This window comes from Carya illinoinensis, chromosome 13, assembly GCF_018687715.1.
Source record: "Carya illinoinensis cultivar Pawnee chromosome 13, C.illinoinensisPawnee_v1, whole genome shotgun sequence".
NCBI lineage: Eukaryota > Viridiplantae > Streptophyta > Magnoliopsida > Fagales > Juglandaceae > Carya > Carya illinoinensis.
The window spans coordinates 31,755,301-31,780,870 of NC_056764.1; the positions used below are offsets into that span (position 1 = coordinate 31,755,301).

General features: G+C 39.2%; 1 protein-coding gene across 3 annotated transcripts; it reads left to right on the plus strand.

The window, feature by feature from the left end:
- Positions 1–5,443: 5,443 nt before the first annotated feature.
- LOC122291811 (outer envelope protein 80, chloroplastic) lies at positions 5,444–24,428 on the plus strand. 3 transcript variants are annotated; one of them, XR_006236765.1, is made up of 17 exons: positions 5,444–6,425; positions 7,901–7,994; positions 8,143–8,225; positions 8,402–8,499; positions 8,703–8,772; positions 9,411–9,504; positions 16,869–16,950; positions 17,077–17,112; positions 21,337–21,490; positions 21,612–21,752; positions 22,021–22,091; positions 22,226–22,304; positions 22,380–22,495; positions 22,603–22,750; positions 23,316–23,385; positions 23,483–23,693; positions 23,985–24,127. XR_006236765.1 is itself a non-coding variant. In XM_043099795.1 (16 exons), the coding sequence occupies exons 1-16, from the start codon at positions 5,622–5,624 to the stop codon at positions 23,545–23,547; spliced, it is 2,205 nt and encodes a 734-aa protein (XP_042955729.1). In that variant the 5' UTR covers positions 5,444–5,621; the 3' UTR covers positions 23,548–23,978. The 3 variants fall into 3 exon arrangements, 2 of the variants coding, with proteins under 2 accessions (XP_042955729.1, XP_042955727.1); XM_043099795.1 differs by lacking the exon at positions 23,985–24,127 and having other exon boundaries at positions 23,483–23,978; XM_043099793.1 differs by lacking the exon at positions 23,483–23,693 and having other exon boundaries at positions 5,445–6,425; positions 23,985–24,428.
- The last annotated feature ends 1,142 nt before the right edge of the window (positions 24,429–25,570 follow it).

Genomic DNA, 25,570 nt, shown 5'->3' on the forward strand with positions numbered 1-25,570 from the left:
TGGTAAAACTTTGTGTTTCTGTCACCTTTCTCCAGCCAGTGTTTTTTTGCTCTCTGCTTCCACTTTATATCTTCTTGGTTCAACAGGTGATCAATTTCTACTTGGAGCTGTTTTTGTTCTCTTACATTACCAGGCCTTGCATCCCTTTGTAGTAAGTTCAACTTGTTGTATTTACCTTTCAAAGCTTCGAGTCTCTCCCTCTGCAGGTTTCTACTCCAGTGGCTAAGTTTCCTTTGTGTATATTCCAATTTTCTCATCAACCTCTCTAGACAATTACCCCATCCCACCTGTTTACTCCAAGCCTCAATGACTGTCTCGCTGCAGCCTATCTCCTTGTTCCAACTGACCTCATACTTGAAAGAGAAGGATCCTCTTTGACCTGGGCCCCTCTTTGAACTGCAGTACAACAAAATAGGACTGTGGTCTGAGCAAACTGCTGGAAGTGTTTCAACTGAGTGCTCCGGATACATGGATTTCCACCCCTCATTTGCAATTGTTCTGTCAAGTCTCTCTCTTGTAAAAGTCTCATCTTCATGTTGGTTACTCCATGTGTATTTACTGCCTTTCCAACCCAGATCAAACAAATTCCCATCCTCCATCGTGTTTCTAAACTGGCTCATAAGATTTTCACATCTGGGATTACCCCCCTCTTTCTCATCACAGAAGAGTACCTCATTAAAATCACCTATTACTCCCCAACCACCACTAACAGGTTTAAAAGATGATAACAACTCCCAGGTTTTGCTTCTCAAGTGTGAAACTGGGTGACCATAAAAGCACGTCAAAAGCCACTGTTTATTAGTTAAAACATCATTTATCCTCACATTGATATGGTGTTGGGAATAATTTACTAAATCAATCAGACTATCCTACTTCCATAGCAACATAAGACCACCACTTCTTCCTATTGCTCCCACGGCCACACAACCATTAAACTGACATCTTTTTGCGACTCTTTGAGCATTAAAGTATGAAAGTTTGGTTTCCATTAAGAAAACCACATCCGGGTTCTTTTCCTTTACCATAAGGTAAAGGCTTTGGACTGTTCGGGGGTTCCCAAGCCCCCGACAGTTCCAACTTAGGATCTTCATACCCCCTGGTGGGGCTGCCTCGCAGCCTCCACCATATCCAAAGTGATGCTATCCTCCACCCGTAATTCATACAAATGATTCTTTTTAACTCTTTTCGAAAGACTAGAGTTTTCGGAACTTACCTCCACTGGCCGCTTCTCTCCTTGGGAACGGGTTACCATAGATGAAGAAGCTGGTTTCGTTTGGTCCCGGGCTTGCCGTTTCCATCTTCGACCTTCCCTTTGACAGGGGTAGGCCTGTATGGGGTGAATGCCTCTACCATCCTCTGCTGTACACGAGTTAGCCGTTGGAGGGGCTGACCCCGAGTCCTTTGGTTTGAAGCCAAAAAAGTATGGATCCTGTATTTTGCTTTGCTCAGGCCCATCTAAGTTCTCTGGCCCATCCATATCCTCTATCCGTTTTTCCGGCCCATCTGCATTCTCTGGCCCAGTTTTGTTCGTCTCTTTCAGATTACCTTCCCGCTCTTTTTTCCCCCTCTGGTTTCGTACTGTCTCGACTCCCTCCCATCCGGGTTGGTGCACAGCATCCAATACAGCCATCCCCTCCTCTAAATCTGCTGAGCCTTGTACCTTTTCCTTATAGGCTAAGGGACTTCCTACTATGACGGTTGTTGGGGCCTGTGCATGAGGCGAATGGGGTGTTAGAGATCTGATTCTGCCCCTGCCTTGCCGTACACCTTCATCGTTGCCTTCGTCTTCACCCGACTCTGCCTGATTAATGTTTTCCCCTGAACCATGCTCCTTTCTTCCATTGTTTGCATTATAGGAAAACATATATCTTCTATAAACATTTTCCGCCCTGAGCCAAGACCCAAACTGGGCCTCTGTTCCCGCGTCTCCTTTTTCCTCACCATATTGAGCCTGGCATCCCATTTCTTTATGAAGGATCCACCCACATCTGAAGCAAATTTTGGGTAGATTCTCATAACGGAAATGGACCCACTGCTTTGACTGATCTGTATTGATGAATCGACCCCGTGGGATAGCCTTGTACAATGGTAGCTCAACTTTCACTCGGAGACTCCTTCCCCATCCTATGCCGTCCTCTTCTACGTCCACCTCGATAACTTTGCCCACTGACTTACCTATTTGAGTCCCCCAATCCAGCGACATACATCCCAGTGGAAGGTTGTGAATTTGCATCCAGAAAGTTTCCTTATCGAAGACAAAGTTACCTGGCCGTTTCTTCCCTTCATACCGACTCAGAAGGAACAGAGCGGAGTCGAAAGTCCACGGTTTCCCATCTAGGATTCTATACATATCTGCATGTGTTTCAAAAGTGATAACGAAAGTATTTTTCTCCACTTCTAGAAATGTTGCCCTTTTGCTTATTCTCCAAATCTTTGCCATAGTATTGCTTATCAGAGTTTTGCTCACTGATCTGTCAGAGCAGACCTTTCCTATTAAGCTTCTTTCCCCTTTACGATCTATCTCCTCGTCTCCTTTCCAGCTCACCTCCACTATCTCTTCTTCCTCCTCTGTTAACCTAAACTTTTTCCATTGTTCCTCTAACCCCTTTGTGCTATGGACGTTCTCTCTCGACATGGTTTATCCACGGTTGCGAGTGGAAAACCAGGAAGACTGTTATTCACCACCTCAGAGCGTTAACTCACTCTAGAGAGGAGACTCGTTATGAACTATTAGCGTTAACTCAGAGCGTTGACTTCGATTTGTTAAGATGGAGTTTGTTGAAGATGTGTCAATTTTTTTTTTTTTTAATTGAATAGGTATATATGAAGATGCCATTTATGGAGCCCAATATTGTCGTTTTCATTATATTTGTATTTCTGTATTGGCACTTTTGTAAATATTTGATTAATGACAAACTTGTAAATATGTATTTGTATATAAGGCAAGTGTGCATTCGGGAATCAATGAGCGCAAGTCATTTTACCAAATTGAAGCTGCGATTCTGAAAAGAAATAGAAGGGGTTTTCAAACCGTAGTCTTACCAAGATCAAATTGGAGTTTGAGGAAATGATCAATTGTGTTTTATGATATGGTTTTGTTAGAAGATAATAGGAGGAAGCCAATCTATATTTTGTGCGTTGATCAATAGTTGTAAATGATTGTAAACTCAAGTTTTGATGCATTCTTCAATAATAAAGACTCCTAGACTGTTCCTGCCGTGGATATAGACCATTAGGGTCGAGCCACATAATTTCTTGTCATGATTTTGCATTTCTTTTATTATTCTTATTGCATGAGTATATATTGTGATTTCGGGTTTCTAACGTGTTTAAAATAGAAAATTAAATCGGACACGTTACTCATATATTTTCTTAGTGTTTTGGTTGTCTATTGTTCAATATTAATTGCATATTATAACGAGTTACGTTAATTTAATTTTTTGAGTATTTGTTTGTGAGAGATCTTAAATTATATCACCAATTAATTTAGATAATAGATATTGTCGTGTCATTCATTTTAACCCGTTTATTAATTAATTAGAAAAATGTCAACACGAAACGATTTGTTGAACCCAAAGTTTCAAGTTTTGTGTAATTATATATTTACACATGAATTTTGATGATAACAAATAAATTCAAAGAATAAAAAAGTCTCAAGCTCAAGTTGTCTACACAATGGAGTCAAGCATATCAAGGAAACAAGTATGAGCAAGAAGGGAACAAGTTCACATTAAAGTTATAGAGTAATGTTGTAAATCTCTTCAAAATTCAAAATTAGGATTAATGCTCAAAATTAATATTTTATTATAAAGTATTAAAATACATTTTCCACATGTGCATAAATATTTTTGAAAATTAAATTTGAAAATTTGGAAAGATGATTAATTGTCATCTTTTACATGTGCATGTCTTGATTAAAAGGTTGAATTTTGAAAATATTAAAAATGATTGATTGTCATCTTTCACATGTGCATGTTTTATTTGAATATTTTCAAAAGTGATTGATACTTTTTTAGACTTATACAAAAGGTAGATGATTTTGTTTGAAAAATTTGAAAAGTAAGTGTGCTCCTTTTGTCATATACAAAAAGTAAAAGATTAGGTTTGAATTTTTTGAAAAGGAAAGTGTGCTCTTTTTGTCATATGCAAAAAGTAAAAGATTAGGTTTGAATTTTTTGAAAAGGAAAGTGTGATACTTTTGTCATATGCCAAAAGTAAAAGATTATGTTTGATTTTTTTGAAAAAGTGAATGATGTTGTCTTTGACATGTAAATCTTTTTAAATTTGAATATGAAGTCTCATATGCCTATAAATAGATCATTTGAGAGTTTCACATTCACAACATCAAGAGCATATAACATTCATTCAAAACTTTCATTCTCTCTTCTCTAAGTATTGAACCTTAATCCTTGTTCATTTTGAGAGATATAGTTTGCGCTGTATTGTTCTTATTTCACTCATTGAGGAGTATTTTCTAATAATCTACCCACTATCAGCTCTTGTATCAGTAAAAGAGTGTGTATAACCCTTGTACGTGTAGAAAGTGTTCTACACAGGGAATAGTTAAATCACCACGTGTAAGGTGATTGCAAGTGTAGAGAGTGTTCTACATAGATCATTTGTAGCGGTGTTGTTCAAAGGTGTAATAGGTTTCTATCTCTACCTGAAGGAGGTTGAATAGTGAATTTGGGGATTCTCAAGGGGTAGCTTGAGGTAAGAACGTAGGCAGTGGGGCCGAACTTCGTTAACATATTGAGTTTGCTTTTCTCTTACCCTTACTCTTTATATTTATTACTGTTTCGTATTTTGTTTATATTTTATATTGTATATTTGATTTATAATTGTTAATTTTTTTAAATACAACTCAATTCACCTCCCTTCTTGTGTTAGTCATCTGGGCAACACGATTCATTTAAATTCGTTTTATATAAATGAGTTGAATTAATACGCATAATCTATTTGACATGACTAATATAATTTTACATAAAAGTTAAAATTTATATTTATTAATAGTCATATATCTTTAAAAAATATATAAATATTTTTAAAATTTTGACTTATAATAAAATTAATATTACAAATCTGATAATAATAAATATAAGCATAGGTCTAGAATTACAATCCAATAATAAAAATACAAGCATATTAGAAATTACTAATATTACATCTTAACAATAATATCATTTTTTGAAATAAAAATTTAAATTAGTCAAAATTTGTTGATTTTAGATTAAAAAAATTAATCCGTTATTAAATTATATCTTAACGAATTAATCTATTTTAATCTCAATTCATTAATATCAAATCTAAACACACTAATTTTATCTCGTATTCGTATTAAATTCGCATGTAGTGTCACGTGTTCCTACAACTAGTTTCAGCGCCACCCGAATTATTTACACCCGTTTCAGATCCAGCCGAATCCGATACAAATCGATTCGGTTCAAATTGCCATCTCGTACTCTCTCAGTTTCGCTAGGCGTGGGTTTATCTGCTGTCCTTTCAAATCCAAAGCTACCGTCTTAAAACCCTAGGCCTCCGAATGAGCTTCTGCTGGGATCATTAACGAGCTTCACCTTTTTCACTTAAATTCTTTTCCAGTCGCTCTCTGATCAATAACGATGCGGCAAAACGACAACGTGCGGTTCACTTCATCTTCTCTCAAAATTCCTCTTCCTCCACAGCCATCGCCCTTCAATTTCCCATTCCGTTCCCTAGCACTAGCTTCTCAAATGGAAAATACCAGAAACTCGCTCGCTCAGCTCATCGACGCTGTCAAGGCTCGCTCCGATTTCAGAAAATTCAGTCCCGGATTATCTCTTTTCTGGAGTCGGTCAACTGGGTCGACTCAGTTCGCGTCGGTAACTCGGAATGGGCGCTCCGACAGTCGACTGAAGAATGTGGGTGGCGTTGGGGGGTTATCGATCGGAAAATCTTCTCTTCTTTGTTCGGCCTCATTGTCGCTGATTGGGTCTGACGAGTCGACCCGGGAAGATTCCTTGGGAACTCATACATCGCCGTCTACAAGTCAAAAAGGGACGAAGAAGAAAGGATTTTTGATACCAAAATCTCCGCTTCTCTGTTCGGCTTCGTTGGCTCTTACTCGGCCCGAAGAGTCGACGACTCAGGCCGCTGACACGTCAGGGAGGGAGACCTTGCAGAAGGGGCACTCTGCGGGTCGAGCGTATGACGAGGAGAGAGTGCTGATCAGTGAAGTGCTGGTGAGGAACAAGGATGGTGAGGAACTTGAGAGGAAGGACTTGGAAATGGAGGCATTGCAGGCGCTGAAGGCAAGCCGAGCCAACTCGGCGTTGACGGTGCGTGAGGTTCAAGAGGATGTGCATAGGATCATCCATAGTGGGTACTTTTCCTCTTGCATGCCTGTTGCTGTCGACACGCGGGACGGCATCAGATTAATGTTTCAGGTATAATTATTGGTTCAGCATAATGTTCAATGTGATATAGAGAGAGTTATTTATTTATTTTTATAAGTGATGTAGAAAGAGTTTGTTTTTATGAATTAATATTAAATGATGTGGCAATCGAGGCTTTCCTGTTAATGCAGTGCTTGCGAAGTTTGTAAGGCAGAATTTTGTGGTATTTTTGGAAGCAAATAAAAGACTACATAAAGTTAGATGATGCATGTGATGAAGGAATGTATATCCAAAGAATGAACCGTCGCTTTTAGGAGATTGATCTTGTCTTTCAAATGCACTGGCTTATTAGCTTCTATTTTTATCTTGTCCATCTCCATCTTTCTTGAAAGAAGAAAATTAAATCCCACTTTATGTGGGGAGTGTTCCTCTAAGACTTTGGGTTGCTTGATATAGTTGTGGAGTTGAACTCATTTGCTAGTCCTTACGCCCCTATGTTAGAAGCTCGTACATATCCCCACTTCATTAAGAAAATTATTAATTTTCGCTTTTATTTTTACGATGCTTGCTTACTTTAGGTTGCTGGAGATTATCAAAAGGATGTGTTTCGTTTTTACCTCCTCGGTGGAGGTGGGATATGTAAAATCCAACATTATGAAAATATTGCCTTTTATAGGTAAAATGTAGGCGTAGCCTAAGTACGCATGAAGTCTGCGAAATAGAACACCTAATTATAAGTTAGGAGGAAAAGGTGTAGAATATGTATTATGCAGATGCCTTATGATGCAGGACACCTCAAAAATTTGATGCAAAAAAGAAAGAACCAGAATAGCTTTTACATATCCAAAAATAGATACGGGAGAGATTTTACCTATTCAGAAGTATGTACAATCTAGTTTCAGCATCCTAATTTTAACTATTTAGGGTGCTGTGTACTTATTGAAACCCAGAGCTTGCAAGAAGGTTATAAAACTTGGAGAGAGATAGGCTCACTTTAATCAAGAGCAATAGGTGAAGAGAAGGGAATAAGAAACGTAGGCATCATAGCTATGGATCCTAGGCATCTACCTGAGAGACGACGTGTATTGCTACCCATATATTATATTAAGATAATACTTTTAGGGATATTTGTAGTCTTGTAGACATTTGAAGCAACCTTGTTATTGAAGCATAAGACCTAGTAGATATTATGGTGATAGGCTTAGTCAATGACCGGGATGCCATTCATGATATGCATTCAGAAGGTGTTGGGAAGATTGTGAATTGACATCCATTTCGCATTCACGTGTTGAAATTTTCTCCAAATCTGTCTTATTATTTGTAAATTGGTAAGAAACATTTTGATATTTTTTGGGTAATTCCTGTGCAAAATTCGAAAAGAGTATCAGTTTTTGTCAGTGATTAAATAGAAAGGGAGATCATCGGGCCTTCTCTTGAAAAACTCATGCGAGGCATTTTTAGCAAGAAGTGTTTTGTTTGGTTTTGCATGAAATAGAATTTAATATTGATTTTTATTCTGGCATAAGGTAGAACCAAACCAGGAATTCCAGGGATTGGTTTGTGAAGGAGCTAATGTTCTTCCTGCAAAGTTTCTAGAGGATTCTTTCCGTGATGGATATGGTAGGTTTTCTTTGGTCTTTTTATGCATATAGGTCTTTGCATATGCTTACATTTATGCAATACTACTTTTCTTCTTAGGTTAGCCAGTTTTGAAAAGTGCTCATGGGACACCTTTATTGTTTTTGAATTTTGGTGTCAAGTTGTGCAGGAAAAGTGATTAATCTCAGGCGTTTAGATGAAGCTATATCTTCCATCAATGGATGGTACATGGAACGGGGCCTTTTTGCCTTGGTTAGTGCTTGAGCTGTGAGAATTGATCATGTTTACACTCTGTGGAAATAGAAAATTATTTTTCTATGGTCTGATCGCCATGCCAATTTATTATTATAACTTGAGGTTAGCCTTGGTCTGCGAGGACAGTTATGCATATTAATGATTTTTTTTTCTTTTCTTAATCATTCTCAAAGGTTTCAGCTGTTGAGATTCTCTCAGGGGGTATTCTCAGGTTGCAAGTTTCTGAAGCTGAGGTCAATAACATCTCCATTCGATTCCTTGACAGAAAGACGTAAGAGTTGCCTATTTGATTTACATGCATGCATGACTACCACACTCAAAATATGCAATAAAAAGCTTCTAGCAACAACAATAGTGGTAGGACTTCATGGGCTATGCCTGTTATCCTCATCAACATAATCCTTTGTTACCTATAAAAAAAACAGTAGTGGTAGGATTTCATGACTAATTTATTCTTTATTGCTATATCTTCAGTGGTGAGCCAACTACAGGGAAGACAAAACCTGAAACAATACTTCGGCAACTTACAACCAAGAAGGGACAGGTAGTTCATCTATCAATATTTTACTTTTTGCTTGTAGGCTCAAATCCCTCTTCTAGCTGTCCTCCTTGTAACCATTCTGATTTATCCGCCACTTCCTTTGTGCAAATGCCTGGTTTGACTAGTAGATAATTTGACAAGCCAATAATAATAATAATAATAATTTGACAAGCCAATGAATTCTATTATGCTTATTATTTACAAGAAAATAATATTTCTATTGTTATCATTATTATTATTATTATTATTAGAATTATTATTATTAGAACTACTACTACTACTATTATTATTATTATTATTATTGTGTTTTCTGTACTTTTATAGATAATTTTACTCGTTGTAACTTTGTGGAACATGTGTTTTTACTTTTAGAGGAACCAATGATTGGTTGTGTATCAGCTAAAGAAAAATGCTTAGCTGTATTTTTGTCTATTCTTTCCTGTTTTTTACTATTATCATTTCTTAGGAGGAAAATATATCCTTGTTTTCTGTTCATTATTCAATGTTTTTTGAGTGACAAACATTGACCAAATTGGAATATGAACTTAATAATTTCCCTTTGCCATAAATGGGTCTTGCTTACAGATATGCACGAGATTTAGTTACACATAAACTGATCACTTTGAATGATCCTTCTTTAGGTCTACAGTATGCTTCAGGGAAAAAGAGATGTGGAGACTGTATTAACTATGGGAGTCATGGAAGATGTTAGCATTATTCCCCAACCTGCTGGTGGTGAGTAAAATATTTTTCTTACAAATGGATCTCCACTGAAATGTATTTATTGTTAAGAGTGTTATATAAAAGTTATACTATTTGGAATTGGCTTTCTTATGAGTTAACAAATCACTGTTAAACAATTGTCAATTACTACTACTACAAACCATATTTTGATGAAATAGGATGTTACACTAGTACATAGGAAGTATACGAGAGACTTTTTTTTTTTTTTTTGATAAATAAACAAATTGTATTGATCAATGGCAAAGCCAGTATTACAACACTAATGCCCTAACTAGGTAGGCACATTAGAGATAAGAAAATCATGCATGGCCATGCCATTAAAATCCACAGCAATGGCTCAGCTACAAAGTGTTCTAAAAAATAACAGTTTAAGCTCCTCCACTGATCTTTCTTGATCCTCAAAGGTCCTCTCATTTCGCTCCTGCCATACGCACCACATAATGCATAGAGGGATTATCTTCCAAATATATTTGATTGGTTTTCTGCCCCTTATATTTGACCAGCTGGCCAGTGCCGCCTCCACTGTTTTAGGCATCACCCAAACCATATCCAATCGCGAGAATACCTCATTCCAGAGTACCCTTACCGTATCACAGTGTAAAAGGAGATGGTCTACCGACTCTCCCCCTCTTCTGCAAATGCAACACTAGTCGGCTATAATGAACCTCCTTTTCCACAGATTATCTGTAGTGAGTATCTTCCCCAGGGAAGCAGTCCAAACAAAGAATAATACTTTAGGAGGAGCCTTATTTCTCCAGATTTTTCTCCAAAGACATATAGAAGCGGGCTCATTGGTGAGGGCCTTATAGAAAGATCGAACTGAAAAATTACCTTTGTCTGTTAGAGTCCACCACAACATATCCTCTTGTTGGCTACTTGGTCTTATAGAGTATAAGAGGCTATAGAATTCTGCGAAGATACTTAATTCCCAATCTTGTGCAGCCATACTAAAATTAATATCCCAAAGAATCTAGCCCCCCTCTAACTCCATAACATCTTCCACTGAAGCTTCCTTATCTCTGGCCAACTGGAACAAGGGAGGGTACATTTCTTTCAAAGCCCTACTGGCACACCATACATCGCTCCAGAATTTGATCCTTGATCTCGTGCCCATACAAAGCTTAACATGTCGGTTAAAGACTCCCCATCCTCTTCTTATATGTTTCCATAACCCCACTCCATAAGCTCCCCTTACTTCTCTAGTACACCACTCCCCCCATAGACCACCATACTTCTTCTCAACCACCAATTTCCATAGAGAATCATGTTCCTTGGCAAATCTCCACATCCATTTGCCTAATAGCGCACGATTGAAAGTCCTTAGGTTTCGAACCCCTAAGCCTCCCCCTGATAAAGGACGACACACCTGCTCCCACTTAACCAAGTGGAACTTGAACTCCTCCCCCAAGCCCCCCCATAAGAAATCACGTTGGAGCTTCTCAATACGTACCGCCACACTTGCTGGAATTGGGAAAAGAGATAAGAAATAAGTAGGTAAGTTAGAGAGTGCGCTCTTTATCAATGTAATCCTTCCACCTTTTGACAAGTACAACCTCTTCCACCCCGCCAATCTCCGTTCTATTTTTTTGATTACTGAATCCCAGACCGCGGACGTCCTCGAGGTACTCCCTAAAGGAAGTTCCAAGTAAGTCATAGGGAATGAAGATATCTTACATCCCATTGTTCTCACTAGGTGGCGGATATTAGAGACTTTCCCAATCGGCACCAATTCTGATTTTTCCAAATTCACCTTTAGCCCAGAGACGGCCTCGAAGCAGAATAGTACAGTCTTTAACACTTGCATCTGATTTTGTTCGGCTTCGCACAGAATGAGTGTATCATCTGCAAATAGTAGATGAGAAATAATAATTGTATCCCTGTCCGGATTACCGATCTGAAACCCTTTTAAGAGTCCATGTTCAACCAAGACCGAGAGCATCCTACTTAGGGCCTCCATGACTATCACAAACAGTAGAGGTGACAATGGGTCCCCTTGTCGCAATCCACGTGAGCTCTGGAAGAAACCAACTGGAACTCCATTTATCAACACAGAATACTTTACCGTAGATATACACCAGTGTATCCATGCCCTCCACCGTTCCCCAAAACCACATCTTCTTAGCAAATGTAAAAGGAAGTTCCAGTTCACATGATCATAAGCCTTTTCCATGTCGAGTTTACACATGATCCCTGACTTTCCGTCCTTCAGTCTACCATCAAGGCATTCATTGGCAATTAGCACCGCATCCAAGATCTGTCTGCCTTTTACAAAGGCATTCTGGGGTTTTGTAATAAGCTGCCCCATAACCTCACTCAGTCTGTTTGCAAGAACTTTCGAAATTATTTTATATAACCCATTCACTAAACTGATAGGCCGGAACTCCTTTAAATCCATCGCCCCCACCTTCTTGGGTATTAGTGCAAGAAAAGTGGTATTTAGACTCTTCTCAAATTTTCCAGCCATGAAAAACTCCTGAAAAACCTTCATAAGATCCTCCTTTATTACTTCCCAACAATCTTGAAAAAAGCCCATAGAGAAACCATCCGGTCCTGGTGGTTTATCCCTGGCCATCTTCCTTACTACCTCAAAAACCTCCGACTCCTCGAACTCCCTTTCCAAGCGAGAAGCATCATATAACCCAACGGTGTCAAATTCCATCCCGTTTAGGGGAGGCTGCCAACCCTCCTGCTCTGTCATTAGGTTCTCATAAAAATCAACTACATGGTTGTGGAGTACCTGCTCATCGCTGCACTCCACATCGTCCACTATCAGCTTCTCAATATTATTATTTCTCCTATGGAAAGTTGCAATTCTGTGAAAGAAACTTGTGCTTCGATCTCCTTCCCGCAGCCATAGTGCCTTGGACTTTTGCCGCCACGACATCTCTTCTAACAGAATCAACCTCTCAATCTCAGTGACCAACTCTGATCTCCTGTCTTGTTCTTCCTGCGTGAGTGGTTGTACCTCTTCTAGCCTCTCAAACTCTTGGAGTTCCAACAACTTGGCTTTCTTGTTTACTCCAACGTTGCCAAAAGACTCCAAGTTCCATTCTTTTAGGTCTCTTTTTAGGGCTTTCAATTTACCTGCAAAAATGAAACTAGGAGTACCTTGAAATTGATAAGAAGACCACCACTGATTAACCCTCTCCACGAACCCTTCTGATTTTAACCACATGTTCTCAAATTTAAACGGCCGATGACCATTATGAACTCCTCTGCAATCGATCAGAATAGGCCAATGGTCTGAGCCAATACGGGGCAATCGTTTTTGCCAAACATCCTGGAAGTGACTTTCCGAATCTGGCGAGATTAAGAACCGATCCAATCTGGACCAGGACTGACTGTTTGACCAAGTCGCGATGCCCCCAGCAAGTGGCAAATCCACCAAGTTCAGATCAAAAACAAACTCTGAAAAATCCTCCATGGCTGGTCTCAATCTTCTAGTGCCCGAGACTTCGCTCGGGAATCTTACCACGCTGAAATCTCCCCCTATACACCATGGAAGTCCCCATCAGGAGTGAATCCCTGCTAGTTCCTCCCACATAAGTTTTCTTGCTGAATCTAGATTAGGGCCATAAACACCTGCAAAAGCTCATAAGAAATTATCAGAGACACACTTAAATGAGCATGCTACCGAATACTGCCTAATGCAATCCTCCACTTTCTCTACTACCCGTCGATCCCACATTACCACAACCCCTCTTGATGCCCCGTTTGATGCCAAGAAAGACCAATCCACATGAATACCCCTCCATAGGCTCCTCACAATTTTCCTATCAATCGACTTTAGTTTCGTCTCTTGTAAACACACAATATCCGCCTTCCACTCCGGAAGCAAATTCCTAACCTGTAGACGCTTATTTGCCTCATTTAGCCCACGGACATTCCAAGACACAATTTTAGGCTTCATTGAGGAACAGACAGCCCCTTCCTTTTCACACTTCCCCTACTAGCACTACTCTCCGTGTTCATCGACCAATTCAATCTTTTAAGCTCCATATGCTTCTTCGTTTCGCCTTTAGATTTTTGTTTGTGGCCCTCTTCGATTGCTGTAAATAGAGCCATAAATTGCCCCTCATACCCTTCACATTCAATCCTCACAAGTTTTTGAATTTCCCTCACCTTGTGGAAGACCCAATCTGAAATTCCTGGTTGCACTGGTAATTGATAGTTCAATGGCACCGGTTCCTCCATCCTACTGATCTGAAGGCCCAGTAAATCTCCTTCTGCTGGTAAGTCCTCTAGCCCTAACTGTCGACACCCATCTGGGGAGGTGAGATCTTCATACTCTTCTTCCACCGATAGCTCTAAGTCCTCCAAACCTTCCCCCTCTTCTTCCACAGCCACCAGATGAGTGATAGAAGCCTCCATCGAGCCCAAGTACGGTGCTTCTGAGCCTATCGGACTCCTCTGTCCTTCCTGCACCAGAAAAGAGCCATCCCGATGTAAGCTCGGGCTCGATGCTAGGCTTGGTGACGTTGTCTTCTCTCTCTGGGCCTCTGGGATCTCGTCGACGGTCTCCGATATCACCGTCGGCGAGTTCTGTGACATCGCCGTGGCCATAACAGCCGATGGTTGCCTCGGTGAAGCCTCTGTGTCCTCAGAGGAGTCGCGTGATACTGGGTTGAGGAGACCTGACAACGGACCCGGATCTGGGTCTTTAGCAAGTGACCTGGGCTGAGGGGGCCCAGGCCCAAAACGGGGAGCATAGGGTACCGGGTTGAGGAAACCCGGCCGTGTATCCGGGTCTGAGTCTTCCACAAAAGATCTGGGTTGAGAGGGCCCAGGCCCAATACGTGGACCTCCACTTGTGGAGGCCTTGTTCCCTTTTGTTAATGAAAGAACTTGGTTCATGGACCCCAGGCCCTTCTCCAAGCCCGTATCTTGTAATGGCTCCAGCCCTAAAAGAGGCCCAACCTTGATGATTTCATTAAACCCCTCACCCTGAAACGCCACCGTATCAGACTCCTCCTTTTCATCCTCCCCTCTCCTTCCTTTTTCCTTAACCATCCCGACATGCCTTCTGACTTCCTCCAACTCCTTCTGCAACTTCCTCAACTGCCCCTGTAGCTCCAGCAGGCGTTTACTGGACACCCACGTCTCCTGGCCAACTAGCCTGCCAGTCTCTACTTTCTGAAATGGCGTGGGGCTCTAAATTCCCCCCCAGCAACATGACCTGCAGCACCGGCATGCCCCCTCTGCTCCATCGAACCCATCGTGAGGACCTCCTTGAAGGTTCTGGCCGCTGTATTTGAAGGCCTTTCCCCTCTATATCTCTGCCCTCCTTCCCCTGTTCCATGCCCATTTCTAGTTGTCTGAACCATCTCTAAAGCCATATTCTTCACTTTCCTCCATCCCTATCCATCTTCACCTTCTGGAAAACAGAGCAACCTGGTTCTACCTTCCTTTCCGTATTCGGCAATCGACAAATATCGCCCACGTCTATTCGAGCAATGTTGAGCAACAAAACTGCGATAACCCTCTCTGATTACCGAATACACCTCCTTCCTTCCCCCCCTTCAAGCAATCCTCCAACACTTTTACTATCCACAGTGTTGTGTTTCGACCCACCTGCAGATCATACCTCTCCTTCCATCCATATTCTGAAAAACGTAGGTTATTGCCTTCCTTAGTGAGGGTAATCAACTTGGACTCAACTACTACTTCACGTGAAACTACCATATCACCACCCAGAAAACTGCTAAAAACTACAACGGAAAACACCCTCACCACCATGAAAAGTTACATGTGTACGGAGAGAAAAAGAACACCCTCACCAGAAACTTACTCCTTTTTGCATCTCTAAACTTTTAACAAGAGAACGTGCTAGTTCCGTTAAGATCATATAGAGAGAGACATTATTCCACCACCACCACCACTAAATTCTACCTGTTTCAGATCATGATTAACCACTCATCACACATCTGCATCCAGAAAAACCACATAACATTTTTACTGATTTCACTAAGATTCTCTAACTTGGCTTATTGTCAAGTACTTACGAGTGAGCAACTTCTGTCGCCCTCTTCTTGCCAAATATATAGCTGTATACAAGAGACTTAAAAATTAATAATTATAATGAATGTAGAAGAGATAGGATGTAATTAGGTGTCTCATTTTGTATATTTCCTGTGTACATGGGCTTCGCCTAGTTTCATTCATTTCAATAAAGTTTCTTACTTATCACAAAAAGAAATAATGAATAGGAGATTTACCTATTAAAAAATAATGGATAGGAGATTTTGAAGGGTTGGTATTTGTTAGATCAGATGCCTTTTCAAGTGATTCTTTGTTACCTATGTAGCATCTTCCACTCGAGCCATGCCTTTCCTCACCTTACTCTTTACTATATCTTGTAGAAGTGTTCTTGCATTTGGACCCCTTCCTTCACTGCCAAACCACAATATTTGGCCCCTAGTGTTGCTTACTAACCTACACAAGGTTATCTCCCTTCATATAATGCACATATAGCTCATTTATGATGTAATGACTAAGGAAGGCCCGAACCACACCTAGGCTTATATTCCAGAAGGATTTAATCAAGGTTATAAGTGGAGCCCATGGAATCAATATAAAGGGCTTATAATTCTCTCTCTCACACTTCCGGTTGGGATTGGCTCTTATACCGCTTGTAACAATTCAAGGAATGTGTAAGTCACATCTAGGCCCATACTCCAAAAGGACTAGTTAAGGTCACAATTGGAGCCCCTTGGAATCATTATAAAGGACTTGAGCTCATCCCTCTCAGAAATTGGTAGCTGTCACTCTTGTATATGTGTCATGTTGGTGCAAGTGGTTCAGGCCTTGATCATAGTGGTATGCTCCCTCCAAGTCTAAGGTTTGAATCCTCTTGGGTGCAAACAATTTCTAGGGGGTCATCGGATTGGGGGAACTTCTGCTTAAACGACCTGAGGCGTACTTGCGGGTAACTCCTTGTTGAGAGCTTGTGCACCCCTAGAATTAGTCGGGACTTTGTTCTTGGACACCTTGTGCAAATAAAAAAAAAAGTACTTGGGCTATGCCTATAACTATAAAAAAATTTCTTATTTACTGATAAAAAAAAAAAAAGCCCTTGATCATGTTACTTGCCCATATGATGCATTGCCCCCTTCCCTCTAAAAGTAAATGCACATCACCAACATCCATATTGTACAACCTATTGATCTGATATTTTTTCAGTGAACTTTTTTTTTTATCAGGAAAACAACTTTTTTGGATTGTATTTCTTCGATTTTTTTCAGGTTGAAAGCTGACAATTATTGACACTCACCTCCTAATAATGTTGCTTTGTTGATTCTATTTTTATGTCCAATATAATTTCTTATTATTGCTATTTTTTGTTTTTATTATGTTAGATACTGGTAAGGTTGATATGGTAATGAATGTTGTCGAGCGTCCAAGTGGTGGTTTTTCTGCTGGTGGCGGAATATCAAGTGGGTAAGTGTGTTAGTTTGAAGGACAATATCACGCATACAATATAACTAAAAATGGACATTTTTCTGGATGATATCTACTTAGTGATATAAAAATATGATATTTACTTGGTGATATTTCAATTTATAGGATTACAAGTGGCACTCTATCAGGACTCATTGGAAGGTATGGTTACAGACAACATTATCTGTTCGGTATATTTTCCAGTTCTAATTATTCTTTCTTCTTTATCACACATGATAATGTAGATTTTATTTTTTTTAAGTAACCTTTCCTATATCTAAAGGAGCAATGCAGTGTTTTTTTGTGAGGCAATGGGTTGTTTCCATGCATCCATGACTCAAAATGGAAATGACCAGTTTTAAATAGTCTATCTTTAAACCAGAAAAGACTCCTGAGATTATGTTTGGATCACTTTCCTTTAATGTTGGATGGGGGTGGCATTCAAGGGGGTAGAAGGCTGTTCAAGTTTGAGAATATGTGGCTAAAAACGGAGGGGTTTGTGGACTTGATCAGGCAACGGTGGATTTCATACTCTTTTGAGGGCAACCCGAGCAACGTGTTGGCTGGAAAGTAGAAAGCTTTGAAGAAGGATTTGAATGCATGGAATGAACAGGTTTTTGGTGATGTAAGCTTCCAGAAGAAGAGTTTGTTTCAAGAGTTACAAAGATTGGAGGCTGTAGGGGATAGAACAACCGTAAAGACCAAGTAGTTTCTGAACTAGAAAGATTGACTTTAATGGGAGAGATATCGTGGAGGCAAAAGTCAAGGGTTTTGTGGCTTCGGGAGGGGGATAAATGCACAAAGTTCTTCCACTGCGTGGCTAATGCTCATAGGAGGTTTAATTTTATAGAGTTCATGAATATTGATGGTGAAACTTCAACAGATCAGGTTGTGATAAAGGAACGTGACTGGGCACTTCCAACATATGTTGTCGGAATAGCATGCACAGATACCTACTGTAGATGGTTTAGCCTTTGAGGCCATTGACCAAAATAGTAGGGTTTGGTTGGAGAGACCATTTAAAGAGGAAGAGGTACATCAAGTACTCAGGAAAATGAACAAAGATAAAGCTTTAGGCCCGAATGGATTCACTATGGCTTTTTTTAGACTTGCTAGGAGGTGGTGAGAGAGGATGTAATGCTGATTTTTCAGGAATTTTTCACTCATGGCAAATTGAAAAAAGTCAATTGCTACTTTTATTGCTCTCGTTCCTAAAAAGGTTGGGGCAATGGAGGTACTTGACTCCAGACCGATTAGTCTTGTGGGCAGTGTGTATAAGTTACTTTCAAAAGTTCTTGCCAATAGGATGAGCACGGTCATGGAGAAGATCATCTCTAAATCTTAAAATGCCATTGTGAAGGGGAGACAAATTTTAGACTCGGTTCTGATAGCCAATGAATGCCTGGATAGTAGAATCAAGTTGGGAGTCCCAGGTATTTTATGCAAACTTGATATGGAGAAGGCATATGACCACGTGAATTGGGAATTTTTGATATATATGCTGAGTATATGTGGTTTTGGGGAAAGATGGAGGAAGTGGATAAGGCATTGTGTGTAAACGGTGAGATTCTTGGCTTTGGTAAATGTGACCTAGTGGGATTCTTTAATAGCTCGCAGGGCGTTAAGTAGATCCATTATCACCTCTCTTATTTGTTCTGGTAATGGAGGTCCTAAGTAGAATGGTGTCGGCGGCAGTAGGGGGAGGACTTTTTTTCAGGCTTTTCTGTGTGGGATACCCATGGCTTCACCATTATTTCCCATCTTTTGTTTGCAGATGACACTGTTATTTTGTGAGACAGATGTAGGACATATCCAATCTTTGAAGGCTATCTTGCTATGCTTTGAAGCAGTGTTCGGGTTGAAGATTAATCTTGCTAAGATAGAGATGGTTGCGGTTGGTGAAGTAAGCTATATTAGAGGGTTGGCTAATATCTTGGGTTGTTTGGTTTCTCCTTTGCCTTTAAGTATCTTGGTCTCTCACTGGGGGCTTCTTTCAAAGCTAAGGCAATTTGGTAGGGGGTGCTGGAAAAATTTGAGTGTAGGTTGGCTGGGTGAAAAAGGGTGTATTTATTAAAAGGGGGGTAGATCACTTTTATCAAAAGTACCTTATCCAATCTTCCCACATACTACTTATCCTTATTTCCCCTCCCCGCTAGTATTGCAAGGAGGATGGAGAAACTCCAGCGAGATTTTTTATAGAGTGGTATAGGAGATGAGTCTAAGTTTCATTTGGTGGGGTGTGATAAAGTATGTTCTACTCTGAGAGATGGTGGTTTGGGGGTGGGGAATGTGAGGGCTTTTAATAAGGCTCTATTGGGTAAATGGATGTGGTGTTATAATTATGAGAGGGAAGCCTTATGGAATGGGGTGATTGACATGAAGTATGGTGGTGAATGAGGGGTTTGGTGCTCCAAAGAGGGTAGGGGGACATATGGAGTGGGGTTATGGAAGTATATTAAGAAGGGGTAGGGCTCCTTTTTCAGTAATATCCGGTTGTGTTTGGGGGATGGTAGTAGAATTAGTTATTGGACGGATAGGTGGGCGGGGACACGGCCATAAAAGATGCTTATCCTACAATTCTTAGTATTGCTCGGGAAAAAGAAGCTATGGTGGCTGATTTGAGGATAATCAATCAAGGCTCTCAGGAGTGGAATATTAGCCTTGTGAGGGATGCTCTGGTGGATTTTTTAACTTGCTATATAATGTCCCTATTGCTGCCACAACTGAAGATGTGCTAGTATGGAGTCCTTCTAGAAAAGGGAAATTCTCGGTTCGCGCTTTTTATGAAAGTTATTACCTTGCAACAAAGGCACAATTTCCCTTGGAAGAATATTTGGAGAAGTAAACCAAGGCTGCATTCTTTGTATGGACAGCAGCTCTAGGGTAGATTCTAACCATTGGTAATCTTAGAAGAGGTGGCCTCATAATTATGGACTGTTGCTGTTTGTGTAGAAATAGTGGTGAAACAGTGGACCACTTACTCCTACATTGTGAGTTTGCTCGAGATATGGAATTACTTTTTCAGCAAAATGGGAATAGAGTGGTTGATTTTCTAGCAAGCTGGAGAGGGATCTCTGGGACACCACAGATCGAAACGGTGTGGAAGATGGCTCCAATATGTATTTTTTGGTGTATTTGGAACGAAAGAAACGAGGGACTTTTTGAGGATCATGAAAATTCCTCGGAAGAGTTTCGGAGTTTTTTTCTGGAAGACTTTATTCTTGTGGGCTATTGCTCTAGATTTTAATGGCCACAGCTTCCATGATTTCCTTGTAACTATTTCTAGCTCTTAAATAGGTGTATGTACTTGTATACTTCCAGTGTACCAGGGCTATGCCCATCCTTATATCAATAAAATAACTTATTACCTATTAAAAAAAAAAAAAATCTTTAAACCAAGAAATGAATCAGTTGTTGAATTGATTTGAGCCAGAAGTGTTACCTGCACATTTTACTCTTAGAGTGCTTATCTTGACAAGACAACATGGTGACGCCAGTTCTCATACTTGTGTGAATGCAAACTCCTGCATGGGTTCATGTAACACAGGAGCCAACATAAGTTGAAGTTTGGTGGGTTAAGTCTATTCTTAGTTAAGAGATTATGATAAACACATCAATTTGTCAGTCTTGGTTTTATTATGTGCCAATGATGGATACGAACAGAGTGTAGCATGTTTGGATTTTGCAATTTATATCACAGATTGCCAGGGGACTAGTACCATGGAATTATTGAAATAATTATGATTATGGTTATTTTTGAGAAGGGGGTTGATTTCATTATTGTAAAAGAGCTATGTCCTGGATTTTTGCTTCACATTTTAATATTATGTATTCTTAGTTTATGGGTAGATGGGGGTTTCTCTCAAGTACGCCCAGTGTACTTGGGTTTTGCCTTTTTTTTTTTCAATTAATTAAACTTTTTCTTTTGTTACAAAAAAAGGTTTATTAAATGAAAACAATAGGCATAACCCTAGTACAAGGGATGCTTTCAATTAGTAAAAAACATTGATTACTTTTCCATTAATATAAATTTTTTGTGTTATAAAAAAGAAATTTTTTAATTGAAAACAATAGGCATAACCCAAGTACAGGGGACACTTTCAATTAATAAAACTTGTTGATTACTTTTGAGTGTTTTCTTAGTTTATAATTTTTTTTTTTGGTTTGGTTGCATATTTTCTGATCTTGTAAAAACTTCATTGTTTGATTATTTGCATTGGCGGGAAGCTAAAAATGCTTATGTATCCAAACCTTGGTTTGATGTGGATTAGTGCTATTTTGGAGAAACACATGCAATTTCTGGTCATGGTAACTAGTGCACACTAGATTCTTGTGACTTTTCCTAATTATGCCGTCTCTCTTATTGTAATTTTATATGAATTGCAGCTTTGCATACTCTCATAGAAATGTTTTCGGAAGAAACCAGAAGCTCAATATCTCCTTAGAGCGAGGCCAAATTGACTCGATATTCCGCATAAACTACACGGACCCATGGATTGAAGGAGATGACAAACGGACTTCCAGGACAATAATGGTTCAGGTAATCTCATTTTTTTAATGCCCGAGTATGATGAATACCTGTTTTGATAAGTGAGTATGAAGAATATCTTGATGATGGGAAGCTGATTACTGCACATTCTTTTTGGTATTTTTGTTTTTAGAATTCAAGAACCCCTGGAACATTGGTTCATGCTCAAGGTGGAAATGATGGTAGCCTGACCATTGGCCGCGTGACGGCAGGTATTGAATTCAGCCAACCATTTAGGCCGAAGTGGAGTGGAACGGCAGGACTTATTTTTCAGGTACTTACACTAAAAATCACCATCAGCGATGCCTAGCTTATACCAAGTAGAATGAGTTTCCTTTTCAAAGAAAACCTGGCTGACACCAGTGATGGCTGACGCCAGTGATGTTTTGATATTGAAATGGGATTGCTGTTTTTATTCTGTCAGAAATCCATGGTGAAAAGACTAGTATTTATTTCTTGTCTGTATAATTGTCTTTTCTTTTTGCTACTTCCATTTATTAATCTGCATTGTTACTTATCAAAATTAATCCTCACTGTTTTAGCATGCTGGTGTTTGTGGTGATAAAGGAGATCCTGTTATCAAGGACTGTTTTGGCAGTCCTCTTACTGCAAGGTATCCATTTAGAAGTGGATACTTCCAATCTCTTACGAGTTTGTTTCCCAGGTGTTAGGTGTTAATTTATAAAGGGAGGTCCAGTACACTTGGTTTGGATCTAATGTTCTTCTTGTTTTTATTCGGTTGTGCAGTGGACAAAGCCATGACGATATGCTACTTGCTAAGTTTGAGATTGTCTACACTGGTTCTGGGGACCAAGGCTCCTCGATGGTTAGACCTATGACAGTGTTTATAAAGCTATAATTTTTCTTACATCTATGACACTCGTACCTGTTTCCCTTGCAGTTTGTAGTTAACACAGAACAGGGACTTCCTGTTTTACCTGAGTGGTTGTCTTTCAACAGAGTGAATGCTCGTGCTAGGAAGGGTGTAGAAATTGGTCCTGCTCGCGTTCTTTTAAGGCATGGTGCCCACACCGCTCTCTTTCTCTCTCTTCCCTGTATTCATCGTAATAGAAGCAAATGTTGATCTGTTTAGTTTGCTGACATGCTTTGTTTTTCATTGCTAGTTTGTCTGGTGGCCATGTGGTTGGTAATTTCCCTCCGCATGAAGCATTTGCCATTGGTGGAACAAACAGTGTGAGAGGTTATGAAGAAGGTGCAGTGGGATCTGGCCGATCTTATGCTGTTGGTTCTGGAGAAATCTCTTTCCCCTTGGTAAGGGCTACTCTTTTTTTTATTTTTTTGGTTTTTGGGGGGGGGGGGGGGGGGGGGGGGGGTGGGGGTCCGAAGCTCCTAGTGATTGGCATTTTGCAACATTTTAAACTTGAAGGACCTACTTGGAACTTTTTTGTACATTTAAAGAACTAAAATAGGCCTTTAACACAAAATGTAAAATTTTAAGAGTACATTGTTTTGTTGGCAGAATTTGGGAAAGGGGGTGGGGTTCACTTTTAGAACCATAACATTATCGAAATGATAAGAAATTGTTACACACAAGATTCATTTATATGTTTGATATAATCCGTGCATACACCAATAGTTATTACTGTCCCTGGTATTTCCGGTCATTTCTTGTAGGGTTGGGGGTACTTCAAAATGTTTCAGATATATTTTGGTCATTGCATTTGTCCTTATTCATGTATTAAGATCACCAACAAGGCAAACTTCTTCACTTTGACCAACACGACTCTGCTAATGCTAGGAGTATCTGAGAGATTTGACCCTTTGATTGCAGCTTTACTTGGAAACTGTAATTTTGATTTGCCTACATGTTTTGCAGTTGGGCCCAGTAGAGGGAGCCATTTTTGCTGACTATGGAACTGATCTTGCATCAGGCCCTACTGTGCTTGGTACGTATTTTTGTCTCTCATATACTCTTGTAAAATTTTTTTTTCCTTCTCTCATATACTCTTGTAAAATTTTTTTTTCCTTCTTGGTGATTGTCAGATTTCTGGTCATTGTTTGGGGTTGTATTTGCTATTATATACATAATGTTGGTGGGTATGAGATGACTGGTTGTGAAGGTTAGAAAAGGACAGTTTCTAGAAGAGCCAGCTGATTTTCTGTACGCTCAACAGGCTCAGCCGTTCTGCGAGATCTCATGTCTTTAAAGCTTAATGATCTGGCATAAAGCCTCACCATCGAGCAGAAAACAATGGTTGTCTTCTATGCAGGGATCTTTGAACAATAATTTAGGCAATGAAGCTTTTAACATTCTGGCAGATGGTTGGTTAAACATTTTACCTGGAAAGGAATACAACTTGGCAGCAATCTAGACATGCTCCAGTTTCTGAATAAGTGCTGCTAGATCAATTTCTCTGTAGAACTCAATTTTATTTGGACATTTTTAATTGCTCAGATGGTTTCTTCTTAATGCATTTTTAGTTCCCGTTTCTTCTCATCTTTCAGCTTGTGCTACATTTTCAAAATATTTGTGCTTCTTTATCAGGTGATCCGGCTGGAGCAAGGCTGAAGCCTGGAAGTGGATATGGATACGGGTTTGGCATCCGGGTCGACTCACCATTGGGCCCTTTGCGTCTCGAATATGCATTCAGTGATAAGCATGCCAAGAGGTTTCATTTTGGGATCGGTCATCGGAACTGAAGTTCTTTTTATACCCTAATACACCATGGATGCTAGTTGTTATGGTCCTTATAATCTGTACCATTACTTTTTTTTTTTTGTTTTTCTTTTTTGCCAGAGGTCTAGCATTTCTAGGGAATTTATTTATATATTTATTTCAGGTTTTTGGCTGTATAATTGTGGCTATTACCAGATTCAGTGATTCTATAAGTTTTATATATAGCCTCCCCCAATCTTGGCAATCACAAAGATCTCATTTGCGTTTTGTAGAATATAAATTGCTTCTATTTCAACCAAACTGTTCTGGAAATCTTGGTCGTGTGTTCCATTTTTCCTTGTGTGGCATAAGGTCGGTTAGGCTCTCACTTTCCTTGTAACCCAAATTTGGTACTTGAAGATTGTGTTTTCCCATTTTGCCAAGCTTTACCAATAATTGATGCTTATTCCCATGCATGCAATTCTATGTGCATCAATGCGTATATCCACAGCAATGCTCGGTGAATTTCGAAAGGATGAACAGAAAATATATAAGGTTGCTTAAAAGGCATATACGACTCAATTCTTGAGTTATTGGCCTAATAATCATATAATCATAGCTAGGCTTATCTCAAGACTACGACGTTATATTCTCAAAATTGCTTATCTTTAAGTACTACTAGTTCTTAATTATATGACATAATTGCATAGAACCTCCATGTTACTGATCAAGCCCACCATTTACTACTATTTGACCGCTACATCCTTTATATATATATATATTTTCTATTTTTTCAACTTTTCAAGTTGTTTATGAATCAAAATCCATGTGATATTTTTCTTCATAAACAAACAATATGAAAAGTAAAAATCAAGAAAAGAAAAAAAAGAAAAGAAAAGAAATTGGACTGTCAAAATTAGGCGGTTCTAACATTTTCCTAATTGATATAATGAATATCATGTATCCTATTGAGATAGATATTATTTAATATTTACTGATCTCGAAGTATTGCAAGGGGTGTGATTCATAATATATATTTTTCCTAAAGCTGTTTGTAAAATATATTTCTCATCCCCTCACTGATTATAAGTCATGTTTACACTCTAATTCAATACTAACATTGCATTCTCAAATCATGAAAAAAATCATAATGTTCACCATTTGTTAAAATTTGACAATAAAGAAGGTGATACAATATCACTTATTTTAATTTATTTTTCACTCATCTTAACCATCCGAAATATTGGCTGATAGATACTATATTTATAGAGAAATGATACTTGCAATTGTGAGTATGCAAATACCGTGTAATCACTTTGAAAAAAGTGAATAAATATAGGGTTTAAATGAAAAAAATTAATTTTTTTTTATAGTAGACTCTACTCTTTTTCAAAGCTAATGCACGACGTTTGCTCACTCCATGACTCTATGTAATATTTCTCATATTTATTTTTAAGTATTTTTGGAGTTGAAGG

Excerpts from the sequence above, each read along its gene's own strand:
- LOC122291811 (XM_043099793.1), top strand. The coding sequence starts at position 5,622 with ATGCGGCAAAACGACAACGTGCGGTTCACTTCATCTTCTCTCAAAATT. Across the intron at positions 16,951-17,076 it reads GGTGGCGGAATATCAAGTGG|GATTACAAGTGGCACTCTAT; the intron begins GTAAGTGTGTTA and ends TTCAATTTATAG. Across the intron at positions 22,751-23,315 it reads GAGAAATCTCTTTCCCCTTG|TTGGGCCCAGTAGAGGGAGC; the intron begins GTAAGGGCTACT and ends CATGTTTTGCAG.